General features: G+C 39.6%; 1 protein-coding gene across 6 annotated transcripts in view; it reads left to right on the forward strand.

Annotated features, from left to right (window-relative positions):
• NFIA (nuclear factor I A) overlaps positions 1-17255 on the forward strand; it is a 560134-nt gene that overhangs the window by 518376 nt on the left and 24503 nt on the right. For 4 of the 6 annotated variants that reach the window (XM_059374930.1, XM_059374929.1, XM_059374934.1 and 1 more), the window contains exon 10: positions 9131-9222. The exons of the other annotated variants lie outside the window; for them this stretch is intronic. In XM_059374930.1, coding sequence (XP_059230913.1) covers positions 9131-9222 — 92 coding nt within the window. The remainder of the gene's footprint in view (positions 1-9130; positions 9223-17255) is intronic. 6 annotated transcript variants of the gene reach the window in all.

A 17255-nucleotide genomic window follows, 5' to 3' on the forward strand; every position in this document is an offset into this window, starting at 1 on the left:
TGCTTTTTGCAGAGTATTACTACTCTGCATATAATCTAATTTTGTTATGTTTACATTTGCAAGGGAAAAAGAAAAAGGATTATTGAAACTCAGTCACTTTGATAGGTATGTTCATATGCATTACCTTAATTTCATCTGATTATGATTATACATCTACAAAATTAGAATTGTCAGCCCTCTTTTAAAAAATAGAACACTGAAACTGAGTCAGGCTTCAAACTCAGGTCTGTTCACTCCTGTGCTTTGTACTCTACCAGGACACATCCCGCATTTAGAGATAGGATTTTGTGCATACACCCATCCTCTGAAAATCCCAAGACACTCCATAAAGAACTTTTACATTATTCCAAGAATAACATATGTTTGCATACCTTGCATTGGATGAAAAGCAGAGGAACAAGAGCACAGTAAGAGATGGACATTATAAAGGAGGGACAGAAAAGAACAGACAATAGATGATTCCACTCATTTAGGTTTCCTAACCCATTTGAGTCTTGTTTTTGCCTCTGTTTGTTACTTTTTCAAGATGACAGAAATAACTAGTGAGTTTTAAGATTTTCTTCATAAAAGTAATATATGACAGTGTAGGAAACTTGGAAAATATAGAGTATAAAAAATGAAATTATGTGCTCCTATAATTAATTACTATTAACATTTTGGCCTATTTTTCCCTTAATACATTGTTGATGTGTATATTCATGTGTATATGTACACAGACACATATAAGATGATGGTGACCATGCTGAAAATAATATTTTGCATGCAATTTTCTTAATTAGTATTTTACACCTTTTCCCATTTCATAAAAAATTGGGAAATGTGATTTTAAACAATTTTTACCTATTCCTCTATTGGATATTAACTTTGCCCCAATCTGTGAAATATACTTCAGCATATTTTTGAAAATACATTTTGTCCCCAGCTTAAATAATTTCATTAGGCTGGATTCCTAGAATCAAAATTACTAGTACCAACCAAAATATTCATTCTGATACACATTACCAAACTGCTTTTCAGAAAGGTTGCACCAATTTACACATTACTTATATGAGTCTGATCACAACATTAACGCTGGAGAGGTTTAAGGTTTTATTTTTTGTAAGTGTTGGAAGGCAGATGTCTTGGAGTATAATGCTCTCAATCAGATATTGCAATCAATAGTCCCTGACTGGATGATTTTGGCATTTTTCTTCAATTGTTTAAATATAACATATAATGGAATTTGGGGGAATTTCCCATCTTGTTGGCTAAGCCTTGCTTAGGGATTACTTTCTGGACTGCTCTGGTAGAGAGTGTAATCATAGACATTCACTGAGGGATGAAGCCTTAAAGGGCTATGCATATTCAACTACATAATATTTATTATGGTGGACTTTTTATATATAGAAGCTCAGAGATGTTAGTTGGCTTGCCAAGATCACATTTCAAGTAAGATTACAATCAAATGGATTCAATCCAGGGTTTCCTGGTTCTAAAATTCATTTTCTACTGATTACCTTGGAGTGCTGTAAAAACAAAAATATGACTTGGGGGTTTTCAGGTTCTGTTTATGTTTTTTTAAGATTAAAAATTACTGGAAGATATTTAAAAATCATTCATAATGCCATTCTTCAGAGGTAGTCATTTTATGTGCCTATTTTCCAGTCATTTTCTATGCATATTTTAAACAAAATTGATCATGATGTGTGCATATGTGTCTAAGTATATAACAGTTTTATAAATTGATTTAATTAATTTTATCTCACACTAGCAGCATGTCTGTGATGTCATTATTATTTGAAAATGTGCCTAAAAAAAAAAAATGTGCCTAATGACTGCAAAATATTTCAACATACAAATAAGCATTAGCTTATAAGATGGCTCGGCTTTGTTCCTCTTTATAAGTAATGCTGTAATGAACATCTTGGAGCATAAATCTTTATCTGTACCTTTAAGTATTGGTTGAGGATAAATTCCCAGGAGTAGGTTTCCAGAGTTACACTGCCTTTTGAGAGGCCGCAGAAGCCTTTCAAAAGGGAGCAATCCATTATATTGATCTAAGTTTTTTTAGTAAACCCCAGCTGAATCCATGGGTTTATTCCCTGTGGCTATCAGATATAGCTTTCACCTGTGCCTACCCATATACATTGTTGCTTCTGATCAATATATATGTTCTACCAATCATACAACACACAGCATTTACATAAAAATAAATGACAGTTACAGAATTTGGAATAAATTTAAATGAACTGAAATAAGCCTCTATTCTTATCCTTCACAGCAATGTTATAGTCAGTTTAAATAGCCTGTCTACAGGAAACAGTCCAAAGTGCCTGCTTATGGCACAGATCTGGGTAACATAAGGCCAAAGTGTCTCCAGTTTATAAGTTGTTCTGATCCCCTTCTTTCTGTGTGCACCATGAACGGTCTTATACTTTCCTTTCTGCATATTTTACCCCAAATCATGATGTAGCTAGAGCCCCTACCTCCCTGTGAGCATCCTTAATACAAACAGAAATACCAGCAGAGCAAAACCATCTGGCTAAATTGCCTCTTCTCAAGATTTTTGTGAACTACTGGCACATTAGCCATGTCATGCAAATTGCTACCATACATGTTAAGTAATGCTAATATATTAAAGTTATAATTCATTAGCTTTTCAGGGAGAAAGCTTATGGGTATGTTATTCTGTAATAATTTACTAGCAATAAGTAGGTTTTAATTTCATGCCCTGAGGGCTGTCTTTTTTTGTTGGTAACTTGTTTGTAGAGACAAAAGATTTACAGAGATAACAGAATGAGGTAACTGACTGAACAGATGTGATCAAAATAATGGAAATTCAGTGTGGTTATCTTAGAGATTCCAAACATCTGGATGACAACAACAATATCCGTTCAGTCATGTGGGAATTTCTAAATCTCTGAATACTGGATCATGTGTAAAGAAAGGCTGTCTTTTCCTTGGCTATATAATGATCTTAATAACACTAACCCAGGCCCCATAACTTGTCGATACTGATAGATTTCGCTAAAGGAAAAACACTCCACAATATTCTCCAGCATTTTCTTTGTGACCTTGCAAGAAAATAATGCTGTTCAAGTTCCTAAATGAGTTCAACAACTATAATGGGTTTCCTTTAGAAATTAGCCAATCTATTTCCTGAAAGTTTCTGCCTTTTTAAAATTTTTTATTTTTTGAAATTAAAGTTTTCTCGGGGCTTTTTGTTTTGTTTTGTTTTGTTTTTAATAATGTGATAGTGCAGTTAAGAAAAGATTCTAGAAACTATTTCAGTTAGGTATTTAATCATCTCGCTATTCCAGGTTTGCAACTGAATGCTTTTTTATGCACTTTTCCTTCACTGTCAGGTGTCACTGATAAACATTTAATAAAGTTGCAACTTGAACACACAGAGATCTGTTCAAGTCTGCATTCCTGAACTTGCTTAGATTACCTCTGTCCAATAACTAGCACATTCCTGGGCAGGTGGTAGAATCACAGCAAGTCTATTTGGAATGAAACTGAATTTTCAACTAGATATTTTTTAGAAGGGAAATCCCCACATGTGAGTACGCCTGAGTTTCTGAAAACGAGGGGGGAACCTATAGTGTTCATGTTAATATTTAAGATATGAAGGGAGCGGTTTAGAACGTGAGTAAGTCTTAGTTGTCTTAGAGGTGTTGGGAATGCAAATTCGATATCTTTATTTTATAAATTACTTCTTCTTAAAAGAAAAATAATTTCAACAGACTTTTTCCCCTTCGTTTTCAAACATTCAGGTCTCTGACTCAACATTTTGCCTTCCCGTGCTGTATGACAAAACATAATTAGCGGTGTTTTGTCTTTTCTCCCTGCGCTCTCTGATTGATGCCTCCACTTCCGGCCTCCGCGCCTTTGCTCCTGCTGCTTCCTTTGTGACACCCCCCACCCCCACCCCGCAACCACGTTCCCTCCCAACCTGCCGGCCCGCGCATCTTTTACAGCACTGTCGCAAAAGCCACCCTGTCCTCGTTTCCTCTGTGCACTTTTCCTGCTCTCCTGCCAGATGTCCCTTTTCTGTCCGTTAACATCTCGTGGATTCTTATTTATGTCACCTTTAAGCACCCATATTTTCATTTTTCTACACCCATCTCCCATCATTAGATGCTAGCATTTCTAGGATGGCAATGTGTCTTGCCTCACCTTTGAATCTCCCGTCGTGCTCAGCCCGGAGCCTGGCACAGAGCAAGCGTTCCTGAGAGACGGAGACAGACAGAAGGAGTGAGAGAATGAATATGAATCTATTAAATAATGGAAATACCTCTCTTTGATGCACTCTAGAGGTTAGACTCGATAGAGTTCAAGGGAATGAAGAAAGGGATGTTCACTCTTCATGCATCTGGAGTCTGACACAACAGAGCACAGATCTCTCTTCAAACTTCCTGTCAGCGTGTAGGTCAGGCTGCCCGGTTCAGGGCACTTCAAGGCTTCCTGTGTGTGGAAGTAAATGCAGAACCTCAAAGGTCATCAGGTCTCTCACATTTTCTTTTCTGCCAAGGTGCCTCACTGTGTCACTGACCCCTAGCCAGGGTAGAGGGTGGCCATCGCTCTCCTCAGGCAGTGGAGCTGCACTGGGAACCAGCCCCTCAGCCTCCCTGAGGGCACTGTGAGTCCCAGAGGGGCGTCATCCAAAAGACAGCTCTCCCTTCATACTCACTCCCCACAAAAACATCTGTCTGAATGTTCTCCCTTTCCTCTCCTTTGGTGATTACATATATTTTAGTGGTTACTACATTTGAACTAGATCTTGAATCTGTCTGCCTACTTTTAATTTGCTAGTTTGTCAGATGTGGGTGATTTTAATGATACGGTTTTCAGCTTAAAGAAACATCAACTGACAATGGTACACATATTTTAGTATCTTAGTATCTCTTTTCTTCAGTTCCATCTTTTTCCTAAAACAAGGAATGCTCCAAGCATTCTGCTCAAAACAGTGTGACCACCTTGTTAATACCATGGTCAGATTTGATTTTATAGGTGAGGGCTATTACAGACTCAAAATGGATTATAGGAAAATAACATGATTCCTTTATCCAGACACATCCCTTATTCCTTCCTTTCAAGAAAAAGAAACAAAACAAAATGTGACACCTTGGGGACAACAAAAGTGGAAATTCTGTTTGGCTTGTAGGAGGTTAGTTACATGTATTTCTGGAAACCAAACAAACAAACAAAAAAATCTAGGTTCTCCCAGGGGACACCTACCTGCATAGTGGTGAGGAGCAGACTTAATGGGTGATCTCTGCCACTGTCCCGGATGACTCCCTTGTGCTCCTCCGAGAGTCCCTGCTAGAGATAGATTCTAGCATTGTCAGAGGCCCTTTAAAAGTCTTGCTTATAAAGCAAGAACTGTTCTTGAGCCATCTCCCAACTGATCATACTGGGGCAGGACTTACACAGTCTAAGTAAAGGATTTTATGATTAGCCCTGCATATGGTAAGTGGGTAACACAAAAGAATGGGATTTTCTGGATATGGGATCAAATTCTGATCTGGGATTTTCATAGTTATCACTGTAGCTAAGGCCATACTAAGACTATGGGATAATGGCGAGACATACAAGTAGAAAGAGGAAAAAATACCAGATTAGTACAAATAAAATGGTGGAAGCTTCTAATAGTTCTAATAGTTCATCCATAACATTAGGAAAATAGTCAAGAGTGGTATTCCTCATGTAAGTAAGATGCCTGGTTAAAAAAAAAAAAAAAGAAAAGAAAAGAAAAAGAAAGAAAAAGTTTCCACTTCAGAGGCAGTCAAATAATCAATAATTTGATTTCTAATAGTCGTGTTTGCCATGAGGACTTTTGCAGTGAGATTATATAAGCAAAATGATTTCCCTGTTGACTTTATCAGAAAAATTATTATATGCCCCTGAATCTTCCCCCTCCAGAATCCTCAAAAAAATGCCTCTAATAATCTTCCCAGAAAATTATTTTCTGGATTTCATGATTTCCTAATTTTTCCTGAGGCGTTTGATTATTGCTGCTGTAAATAATGCCAGAATTATAATTAAGAAAGATATGAATATGATATAATAGCATAGTAAATACAGTTGTATATAATTAATTACCACATTGCCCCCTTTACTTGATTTTATATTCATGTTGAAAGCTCTTAACTGTGCATGTATAATTGATTTGCTATGGTATATGTGGTTGTTTTAATAAAAAGTTGCAGTTGAGGTTTTTGTTCAACAGTATAACTCCCTTAATTCCACTTTTTCTTTGGGAAAATAAAATTTAACTAAGGTCACATCATTTCTGGAACTACATCCTGTTATAGGTGAACACTGTGCCTATTGTAACTACCATAATGGAAGATGAGTCAGACTTTCTTTCTTCCTTCCCTTGTTTTCCCTGTGTCCTTGAATTTTCCCAGAAGCTACATTTCTATTGAATAAATTTCCCCAGGTACCATTTCTTCCATTTGATGACTTGGGTATTCAAGAGACTCCCAGGTTTTTGTACTTTTAGTATCCCTTTTTTCTTTTATCTTTCTCTTTCTCTCTTTTTTAAATGCTAACATACTGTTCCCCTTGTTTTAAAAACCAGACTGAACTTTGAAGCAGTTTCAGGAGCCTATGAAAGCATGAAAGGCCTCCTGGGATATTTTGAAATCAAGATGGCAAAGTTTGTCTTGTGCCCAAGAAAGGCAAAATATCCAGATGTTAGCCTCATAGCAGTTTTGGGTGACTACATGATTTGTACACTACACCTTTAAAATGGCAAAATTTAGGTCTGCTAAACAATAGAGAACAGAACATATTACATACAGATCTTCTCAGTCTTAGTAAACTTGCTATGGTCAATGGAGAACGATCTTCACACAGAAAGAAAACAAACAAACAAACAAAAATGCCATGATCCCTAGGCTCACTCAGCATGCATGTTTCTGATATCCCCAGTATGGTAAAAACATCATAGGAAGTCCTGCTATGTGTCTGTGATGACTAGTGTAGCCCAAAGCGCACAGTTCCACCAGGACCCACATTTTAGCATCTGTCATTCATCACTTAGTCTTAGTACCTTAGCATACTCTTCATGCCTTTTTCTGTTCCTTCCGACATACCTACCTATTCCCATGTGAAAGAACACTCTTCCCACCTAACCACTGAGAGGTTTGACAGGTTATTTCATCTACTAGCTTCCTCCTTATCTCTCCCACATCCTCTTTGTGCCCTAGGAGCGGGTAAATTCACTACTGGGTAATTATAGTCCATCATTTTCAATACCTAACTTTCTATGGAGACTTCTTAAACCATATTAAACTAAAGCAATAGACTGACTAGAGCAATTAACAGAGTATTTTACGGAATTTTAAAAAATTTATGTTTCTCCCATACCAGTGAGTGAGAGGCACGTACAGAATGAGTTTGTGCAGAGGTATTTCTCAAATCTGTTCAACTTAGCCTAACATAGAATGGGGTGGGGAGGAAATCGGTAGATTCACGTAGCTAGACCATACGTTACATCATGCATTTTTATATAGACATTTATATATACATTGTTTTATATAAAACTATTCCCATACAGATCCTTCTAAAATAAACACTAGGACAACACTTTCTTATTAATAGATGTCAGAGGATCCTCACGTTCATCCTCTGTTCCATGCTGGTTTAACATCGCCACACCACATGACCATCACAGATCTGCGTGGATGACTTAGCTCTTACCAAAGATGACCAACAGGACTTGGGCTAGATTGGTTGAAATTTTACCTCTAGATGTGCTCAACAAGGGAAGCAAGAAGTCTGAGCAGTTTTCTGTAAGACAGAAAATCAAAGACAAGCAGATGATGCCAAAAAGGAAAACAAAGAAATCTGGCAAAGGAATTTGGTATTATTCCCTTAGTTATCTGTGCTTTTAAAAATTGCAGATCCTGGGGTGCCTGGGTGGCTCAGTGGGTTGGGCCGCTGCCTTCGGCTCAGTTCATGATCTCAGGGTCCTGGGATCGAGTCCCGCATCGGGCTCTCTGCTCAGTAGGGAGCCTGCTTCCCTCTCTCTCTCTCTGCCTGCCTCTCCGACTACTTGTGATTTCTCTCTGTCAAATAAATAAATAAAATCTTTAAAAAAAAAATTGCAGATCCTTTTCATCTTTTAGATGGCTTGTGTCTAAGGTTAATCCAGAAAAATTGGGCCTTTTGCAAGTGTGTTGTTTAATTGGAAATTAAGCAAGAGTCTATCTGAAAGTTCTGGTACAAAGAAGGAATATGAATAAATATTGGGAGTTTGTGGTAAAGAGGTGAATTGCAGGTCACCACAAGACCAAATACACATTTGGATGTATAAGCCGATGAAACAGCAAAGCCACCGAGTTTTTTTCTCACTGGAGTGACGCTCTCAAATATAAATATAAAAACTGAAACTATAAAAACCAACAACCAAACTTTCATGAACTGTGAAAGGATGGTAAACTGAACTGTGATTTTAGTGTGGTATCTTGGTTTTCATGGGTTCTTGATAGTTTGTGCCTTAACAGAAATGATCAAGGATGGGAAGACTACAGGTGTTAATATTTTAAGCACATCTGCTGCTTTATAGAGATTCTAGATACTTTCCCGAAGCCTATAAAGACAGCTGGTTCTCAATGGTTTTCCACCTCCTTTCTGGAGAAGCCATTATTTCCTTCTCTAAAGACTCCTCTTTGATATTTAGCTATAGAGGTGCAGGAATATCTCGTGATTTTTGGAAGTGCCATAGTGTGAAAAGCAAGGTTATAAAATGAACTGCTCTCCTCCCCTTCCTACCTCATTTCTTTCTCCCTTGTGCTCTAAGGACTAAGATATCTCTTTCTGGCCCCAGAGCTCATGTTTTACACCAAAAGTATATTTTGCAAATGTCCTGCATGTTCTAATTTGTATGCTGGAAGGAGAAAAGAACTCATCTGAGACCCAATTTGACATTGTTTTATTCCAACAGTCTTTAGAACCCAACACCCCTTCCCTTTTATGACTGTCTAAAATGCCCCCGCTAGCCGGATCCCTTTGCTAGCTCCAGTGTTTGCACATTTCCTTGTTAATCAGCTGCGTAGGCTCGGAGACTGTGTGTTTTGGTGGTGTTTGTGTGTGCAATCTCGTGCTGCTTCCTGAACGCATGTGTCCCTTCCCTTCACAGCCTACTCGACACCCAGCACCTCCCCCGCAAACCGATTCGTCAGTGTTGGACCACGGGATCCAAGCTTTGTAAATATCCCTCAACAGACACAGGTGGGCCGCTCTCATCTTTTCTGTATGTGGTGCAGCTTGTTTTATTCGCCAGGTGCATTGTAACTTGTCTTTTGGCACAACAGGCTGCATTTCCCAGCCCCTGTTCGGTCCCTTTTCCTCCCAACCCCAACCTTCCCGGCCCTTCAGCCACATTTCCCTGTGTCCTCAGAAATCGTGGAAAAATTCTGTCTGCGATTTTTGTGTTACCTACTGAGGGGGTAGAGGAGGAAGGCTTCTGTGCCAGAACTGCTTTTGCTGTGGCAAGAAAGGTTTCCCAGGGCTAGATAGTGTGTTTCCTCCTCTGGGAATTCATGTCTCTCCACTTGCAACCAGACAGAAGTCCACCCCTGCCTGGAAAAGTCAGCTTGGGCTGCCCATGAAATCAGAGTGCATCCTGGGAATGGGGAACCAGCCCCTCTTCTGTTTTCGTTATCGGGTCCTCAGGAACCGGAAAGAAAGGGTTCGTGAGTCCTGTTAAGTTGCTGGTGTTGGCACAGAAGTAGGTGGTATTTGTCACTGGGTACACTGGCCCCGAGGGAGCAAGTACGGGGGGGGGGGGTATATGAATATAATGTCATACGTTGAGGTAGGCGATTGAGAAAAGGGGATTCTCCTGCTCCTCTAGAGCTTGTTTCTCGGTAGACAGTTGTGTTTTGTGCTAGTGTCGGTCAAAGAGAAAAAAATCTCTTTCCAAGGTTTTGAAATGGCTGCTGTCAGACACAGTAAGGGACTCTTGGAGTTCAAAGGTAGTGGGTGTGCCGATGTTTAGAAGTTTGCGAAATGGAATTAGATTCAAGTTTTGAGAGGAACGACTCACTGATTTCCTAATTAGACGGTAACCATATACCATCATAATCAACATAAAGAGAGTATTTTCTTTGTGAGGTTCTCAGCATGTGGTTTGAAAATAAATTCTCTGAGATATTTTGTGCATATGCCCGGGTGTGTATTCTCCAGATGCCGAATTGGTAACTACTCGTCTTTGTTGATAAGAGTAGGACCAGATGCTTATCAACGGGATAGATTTGCCTTCCTGGGTCCACTGGCTCTCTCTCAGTAAAGGATTTTAGTTTATTGCTGTGTCGACAGCGCAGGTGAAACTGCGCTGCTTCTGAAACCTTCCTTACCGGGAAGCAGGGTCACGGAAAGTACAGCCTGGGAGGAGGCAGCTGGGAGGAGAAGGGGATAAAGAGGGGGGAGGGGGCGCAGGAGGTTAACTCTTGAGTTTCCCACTTCTGCTGTTTCTCCTGAAACTGGCGTGTCCGTGGCTTCTGGGATGAACATCTATTCAGGACCTCCTGTAAAGTTGTTGCAGCGTATTGCTTATGTTCCCATATCTCCAAATGCTTAACTGGTGAGTTTGAAGTTGAATAATTACCTCAAAGGCACGGTCATTCCATTTTGTACTTTCGGCGCATGTGTTCAAGTTCAGTGGGAAGGGAGAACTGGGGACGGTGCCTCTATGTTGAATGATTGCTTTTCTCAAAGCCCCAGTGTGGTCGGGTTACTTCATGAAGAACCTCAAAAATGCAGCTTGGAAATGTCCTGTTTGTTTTTTACATCGTATTTTTTTTTAATGTAATCTGTGATTCACAGCACTGAAATGGTACCCCGTGTTCCTTTCAATTTGTTTCTCTATAATGAAAACGTGTTCTATTCCAAAATGGCTTTGTTTCACAAATGCCTTATTTAACCCAGAAACTGAGTCTTCATGATGTTGACCACAAAAATTCAATTCTTGAAAATCCAGATTTTCCACGCATCTGGATGAATGATGTCATTTAGACCCAATTTTGTCATCTGGAACTGAAATTTTTTGGTTTCTGTTAAATATTTGGCATCATAGGGACAACAGCTTAAATGTTTCTTATCACAGTGACACCTGCCACATTTGTCTTGAACAAAGCCATCCACAATTGTCTTGGGAGAAACTGTGCTAATGGAATTGTCATTTTAAAAAAAAACAACACCATATATATCCTGAGATAAAAATTATGTGCTCAAAATATCTTAGTTTTAAGGTATATATATTAACTTATTTTTTTAAAAAAAGAACTACTTTCTGGAACCATTTAGAGTGTTAGACATATATAGATATAGATAAAAATGGTCATATACTTAAAAAATAATCTCCTTTTTGAGAAGACCTTAGTTCAGAAGAGGTTTTCTCCCCCACAGGAATTGTCTAAGACTTAATTTAAGCATGGCCTACAGATTAGTAATTTTCTAAGCAAGCTTGCATTTATTCTATATTGATACTTTTGTTACTAAAGCATGAAATTTGTATTAATTGGGAGGACAACATTTGCTTTCTACCTTTAGAGAAATAAAAATTAAAGAGTCACCCAAGCAGGTACTTGAGCTTTACAAATGCAGAAGAAGTAACCTGCACATAAATCCATAAACAAATGCAAAGTAAAATGGTGTCCCTTTCTCCAAAGGGCCAGTTCCCAGTGGAAGTCTGTTCAAATGCCTAAATATCAACCTCTGGGAGACAGATTAGACATGGTCTCTATTTTTTTCTAGCAGATAGAATTTGAACTACTGCATAGACTTTTTAATATCACAAGACCTTACTTTCTACAAAGTATTCTTTAATGATATATAGCTTCTATTCATTGAGCACAATTCTGTGTACCGAGTACCTAAAGTGCATTACCCAACTAATCTTTTTAGGCACCCAATAGGGTAGATCTAATTATCTCCACTTTGTAAATGTAGAAACTGAGACCTAAAGAGATTGTTCATTTTCCTATGACCATAAGCAGTGAGACGTGGAACAAGAATTTGTACCCAGTTTGTCTGTCTCCGAGGCGTGCATTCTCAACCACTGTGTTGCACAGCCCCATGAACTGGTGAACACCTTTCCCTGCAGGTATTCAAACCCTGACTGGTGATGCTCAGCTCTCAGCAGTACTCCTGGGCTACTCCCTGCTTTTAAATCAGAGAATGCAGGGGTGCCTGGGTGGCTCAGTGGGTTAAAGCCTCTGCCTTTGGCTCCGGTCATGATCCCAGAGTCCTGGGATCGAGCCCCACATCGGGCTCTCTGCTTGGTGGGGAGCCTGCTTCCTCCTCTGTCTCTCTATGCCTGCCTCTCTGCCTGCTTATGATCTCTATCTGTCTAATAAATAAATAAATAAATCTTAAAAAAAAAAAAAAAAAGCCGGAGACTGCATTAAAATCTAATCTTTGTTATACCCAGGAGAATTGAAAGCAAGGTCTTGAAGAGGTATTGGTACATCCGTATTCTTTTTTTTTTTTTAATTTTTTCAATTTATTTATTTTCAGAAAAACAGTATTCATTATTTTTTCACCACACCCAGTGCTCCATGCAATCCGTGCCCTCTATGATACCCACCTGCCACCCCCCCGCCACTTCAAACCCCTCAGATTGTTTTTCAGAGTCCGTATTCTTAGCAGCACTATTCACAACAAACCAGAAGGTGGAAGTAATCCAGGTCTCCATTAACAGGCAAATGGCATAAACCAAATGTGGCCTACACATGTGACTGCAATATATAGCACATATTATTTGGCCTTAAAAATGAGGGAAATTCCGCAGTATGCTATGTGGGTGAAACTTGAAGATCTGGTGCTAAGTCAAACAGTCCAGTCACAAAAGGACACCTACTGTATGAGTCCACTCCATGAGGTCCCTGGAGATTCATAGAGAGGAAAAGGAGAATGGTGGTTGCCTGGCGGCAGGGAGGGGGCAGAAGGTGAGGGGTATGGAAGGTGGGGATGGCAGAATGGAGACTCATTGTTTCATGGCTATGGAGTTCCAGTTTTGCAAGATGGAAAGAGTTCTGGAGATGCTTGGTGTAGTGGTAGTTGCAAAACAGTGTGGCTCTTCCAAAATCACTTAAAAATGGTTAAGATGGTACATTTTATGCTATGTGAATTTCACCACAACTTTTAAAATGTAATCATGAGATAAACTCTAATGGCCCTTTCCCCTCTTAAGAGCATAAAATTCTATAAAACAGACAGGACAAGTAGACAGTTTATCAACAAAATCCACTGTGAGTGTGTGCTGACTTCTCCGAAAATACTGTTTCTCATGCCCTCCCCATAGAAGGTAGTCAGACTATATTGCTTGAAGCTAAATGATTCATAAGGAAGTTTAAAAATAATGACTTTTTCTTATTACAGTCATGATACATGTTAATTGGGGAAAATACAGATGGGAGAAATAATAAAAATCACTTGTAGTCCTACTGTTAACATTTCCATATAAATCCATCCAGACTGTTGCTACACATACAAGTGTACTGCAAAAATGAGATCATATTATATACACTGTTGGATAACCTGCTGTTTCTTCCCTTTAACAATATATTACGGCCTTCTTTCCATGTAAATTGGAAAAATTGAATATTGGCTTTTATTGCACCAATTCATCATCGGTAATGATTGGTAGGGAAAGATAACGTGGATAATTGAAAGCCATTTTTTTCTCCTCCTTCCCTTCCAGTCTGGTTTTTTTTTTTTTCCAGAGAGTTCCTCCCTTCACTGAGACAGAATTGCCTTCTTTTTAGCCTTGCCCTGAGCTAGCTTTCTTTCCAAACTAGCCTTGCGATTGCATTGTATATTTCACCCCAGCTTTGACTGTGCTTGAACATTCCTGCCCAGTTATTTTTCCTGTTTTTCTGCTCTCTCTGCTACTCTCATCATTTGCCTCCTATCTCTCTGCATCCTCTACTTGGTAACTCACCATTGAAATGGGGGGTGACCACCTCCCTATAGCTTACAGAACACCTCTGTGTTTTGAGAAGCCATGATCCCCTGGCCTGACCCCGAATCTCTTCTTTTTCAAATTTGTCCCAGGATGGTTGATATTAACATATAGAGAAGTCTCTGGGGCATAGAGTGTGTACTTCACTTTGGACACAATGTCCCCTGCACACCCACTGAATGATATAATATAATAGAGGACATGCTATCATCTCAAATAGCAGAAAGCCAATGGCCATTTCAATTGCGTCCCATAATTTAATCTGATCCCAGAAAACAAGAGCCATTAAGAGGAGGCATTTATTTAGAGAAAAAAAGTTAATATTTCATCACCAGGTAATAAATAGAAATACCAATTCCCACACAGAAGGACTGAGCAAAGAACTCATTTTGATTCAGGTTCTAGTTTAATCAGAATGTTCAAATAAAATGCTTAACCTGCAGAACTCCAATGAGAACTAATTCTTTAAAATGAAAAATGAGTGCAAACAATATTAAAAATAGGCATTTCTTCCCTGCCACCCAAATCTATCACTGTTCTGCATCAACTGAATCGTGGTATCTGAAATGCTATTTAAAACCAAATTACCATTTAGGTTATTAGAAGAATCGCTTGGCATGGCATGGGCCTGATTTGTTGACAAAAAAGGCACAGGTGCTGTAACCTTTGCTTAATAAATCATTTAGCTGCCCAACTTGTGAGCAATGTGACTGCCTTTGCTTCATGAAATTCACACATGTAGGCACAAGCCACACACTTCTCGCAATGCCGAAAATCGGCTGATCTGGAGAGGTCCCTGCATGGCTAAATTAGAGACATATACCCCATGGTCTGCCTTTGTTGGGGATGCATAGGAATGTGGGGAGGTGGCAGATACGGGAGGCATTTCAGTCTGTTGTCATTCTGTGTCATATTCCTGAAGCTCAGCTCCAGCTGCATAGGCAATCTATGAAACTCTTCATAAGTTGCTTTCTTCGCTTTCTCATCATTTCTTACAGTATTGCCAATACCTACAGAATGAGGAGTAACAATTCCCAAGTTGTTCAGAGATTAGTAGAGGACACTGATGTAACAAATCATAATAATAGTAATGACAACAACAACATTAATAATGTGGGGTGATACCAGTTACAATAAGGGATTTGCCTAAGAGGCTTTGAGACCACAGAGTTGGGTTAAAGAACTTTCCAAAGAATGGAAGGGGCAGAAAAGCTAAACCATTTTCTGTCCAAGTCTAATTCTGATCTGATGATGTGGTTCTGATTCTCATGTCATTTACCTTTTTTCTTTCTAGCTTTAATTTCCTCCCATTTATCCATGAGCTGGTAAATAAGGTTTTATTGAGCCCAGCCTAAGAAGAGTGACATTTTTGTTGGGTTCTATCTTCTCTGGACCAAGCAGATAAAATTAGAATCCTTTCCTGCTGCAGTCATGTCAGCTGGTAGCTCCCTCACCCCTCATTTCCAAGAATCTCCCCCTCCTTGTGTAACATCCTCACCCTCAGCACCAAGCTCACCTGCGATCACATTCCAATGAGCGGAAGCCATCCCCGCCTCTTCCCCACCCTGCCCTGTGCTGCCTGCCTGGAGGAAGTTAGATACCCACAGAAGTTCAGGGAACCAGCGAGAGAATTGCAAAGGCAACAAACTGAGATTTCCTTAAATGAAAAAAGAAAAAGGAAAAAAAAAAGATTAACCTCCTCCTCTAGTTAGAGTTGGATTTGAGCATTTCAGTTACAAGCCCACACAATGACAGGTAAATTTTCATCTCCTCCTGACTTTGGAAATAGTAGCAAATCATATTGGTCAAATTGATACTCTGCCTGCTTTGCTTACAGTACTCAGAGTCCTCTGAGGCTGGTGCTATTATCCCCATTTTACAGGTGAGGAAACAGAACTTTCAGAAGAATACATCACCCCGAGCAAAAGAGGTAGCCGGGATTTGAACCAGTTTGTCTCTCAAATTTCTTTTTCCCAAATGGCAACTGCATGCTTAGTTAGTGTTAGTGAAATGTTAATGACCATTTTCTCTTTAAGATGGTCTAGGGTTGACTCATGCTCTTACATCAAGGAATCAGAAGCCTAGAAATTGGGTCCCGTGGGATAGGACTGATGTTGTGTTTGGTCCTTCTGAAGACCTGCCCCAGTTTCCGATTAGTTCATGCGTCTGTAAAATAAGACTGAGCTCATTCTCTCATCCTGCCTGGGAAAAAGGACCTTTACTAATGATGTTAGTCGGCATCTGTGAGAACAGCTAGCCTCTGCCCAGAGACCAGATAGCAGAGCAGCTGGGATTGTGGGCTTCCTTTTCAGATCTTGGGTGGAGCTTTATTCCATCACTTAGAAACATGTATGTGTTCCTTTCCTTTCCTTTTCTGTTTTCTTGGTGTTTCAGTTTTCTGGTTTGGCTTATTAACTGTAGAATAGTCATATCATCTCTGATGGTTGTTTTAAATCTTAAATTCTACTGGTATAAAGAAAATAAATGCTTGGCTCCAACTAAACATTCAACAAATGATAGCTTTTATTGTTCAGTTGATAATTAAACTCATATTTAAATAGTACTTTCTGGATTACAAAGTATTTTCTCACTTGATCTTAAGAGCAACCCACTGAAGTAAGCAGAACCATTATTATTGTTATCCCATTATACAGATTTAAAAACTGAGGCTGAAGAGAAGACATGACTTCCCTGGAGCCACCTAGCCAGGGATCAGTAGAGCCAGAACACAAACCCACTTCTGATTCCCAAGCCCTGGCTCCCTCAATGTACCCCGTTAGGCAAGGTCTTGGGTGAACCTTTCAGCACATCCTCTTGTGCTGCTATGTGGTTATGACCAGAAACTACCTGCCAAACTCTGGATCTCAAACAACCATCTAGCAAATTAGGACAGCCCCTCCCCTAAAGATTATAACCCCATAGATCCTTCCGTTGAGCGTCTGGCTGAAAGGTACATTCAAAGCCTGATTGATTGGGCACATCTATTCCTCTGCACACCATTTCTCCTATTCAGCTCAATTGTGCCCCAAGGAAGAAGAGACTCCCCAAGAGGAAACCGTCTCTGAGTGTCATAAGGACTGGCAGCAGATGCATACACCTCCCTGGCTAGACCCTGAAGGGACAGGCAGTGCCTGGTCATTTTTTTCATTTGCTCTCAACTTCAGTCCTGGGTGTTGCATAGTCAGCAACACCTCACCAGGATGAGTTACTCATGCAGTGTGCTTCCCCTCCCTCTGTACTAATGTGAGCTAGAGTGAATCCCCCCCAGCCTCCCATCTCCCATACCAACCTGTACATT

Source organism: Mustela nigripes, chromosome 14 (genome assembly GCF_022355385.1).
Source record: "Mustela nigripes isolate SB6536 chromosome 14, MUSNIG.SB6536, whole genome shotgun sequence".
Lineage (NCBI taxonomy): Eukaryota > Metazoa > Chordata > Mammalia > Carnivora > Mustelidae > Mustela > Mustela nigripes.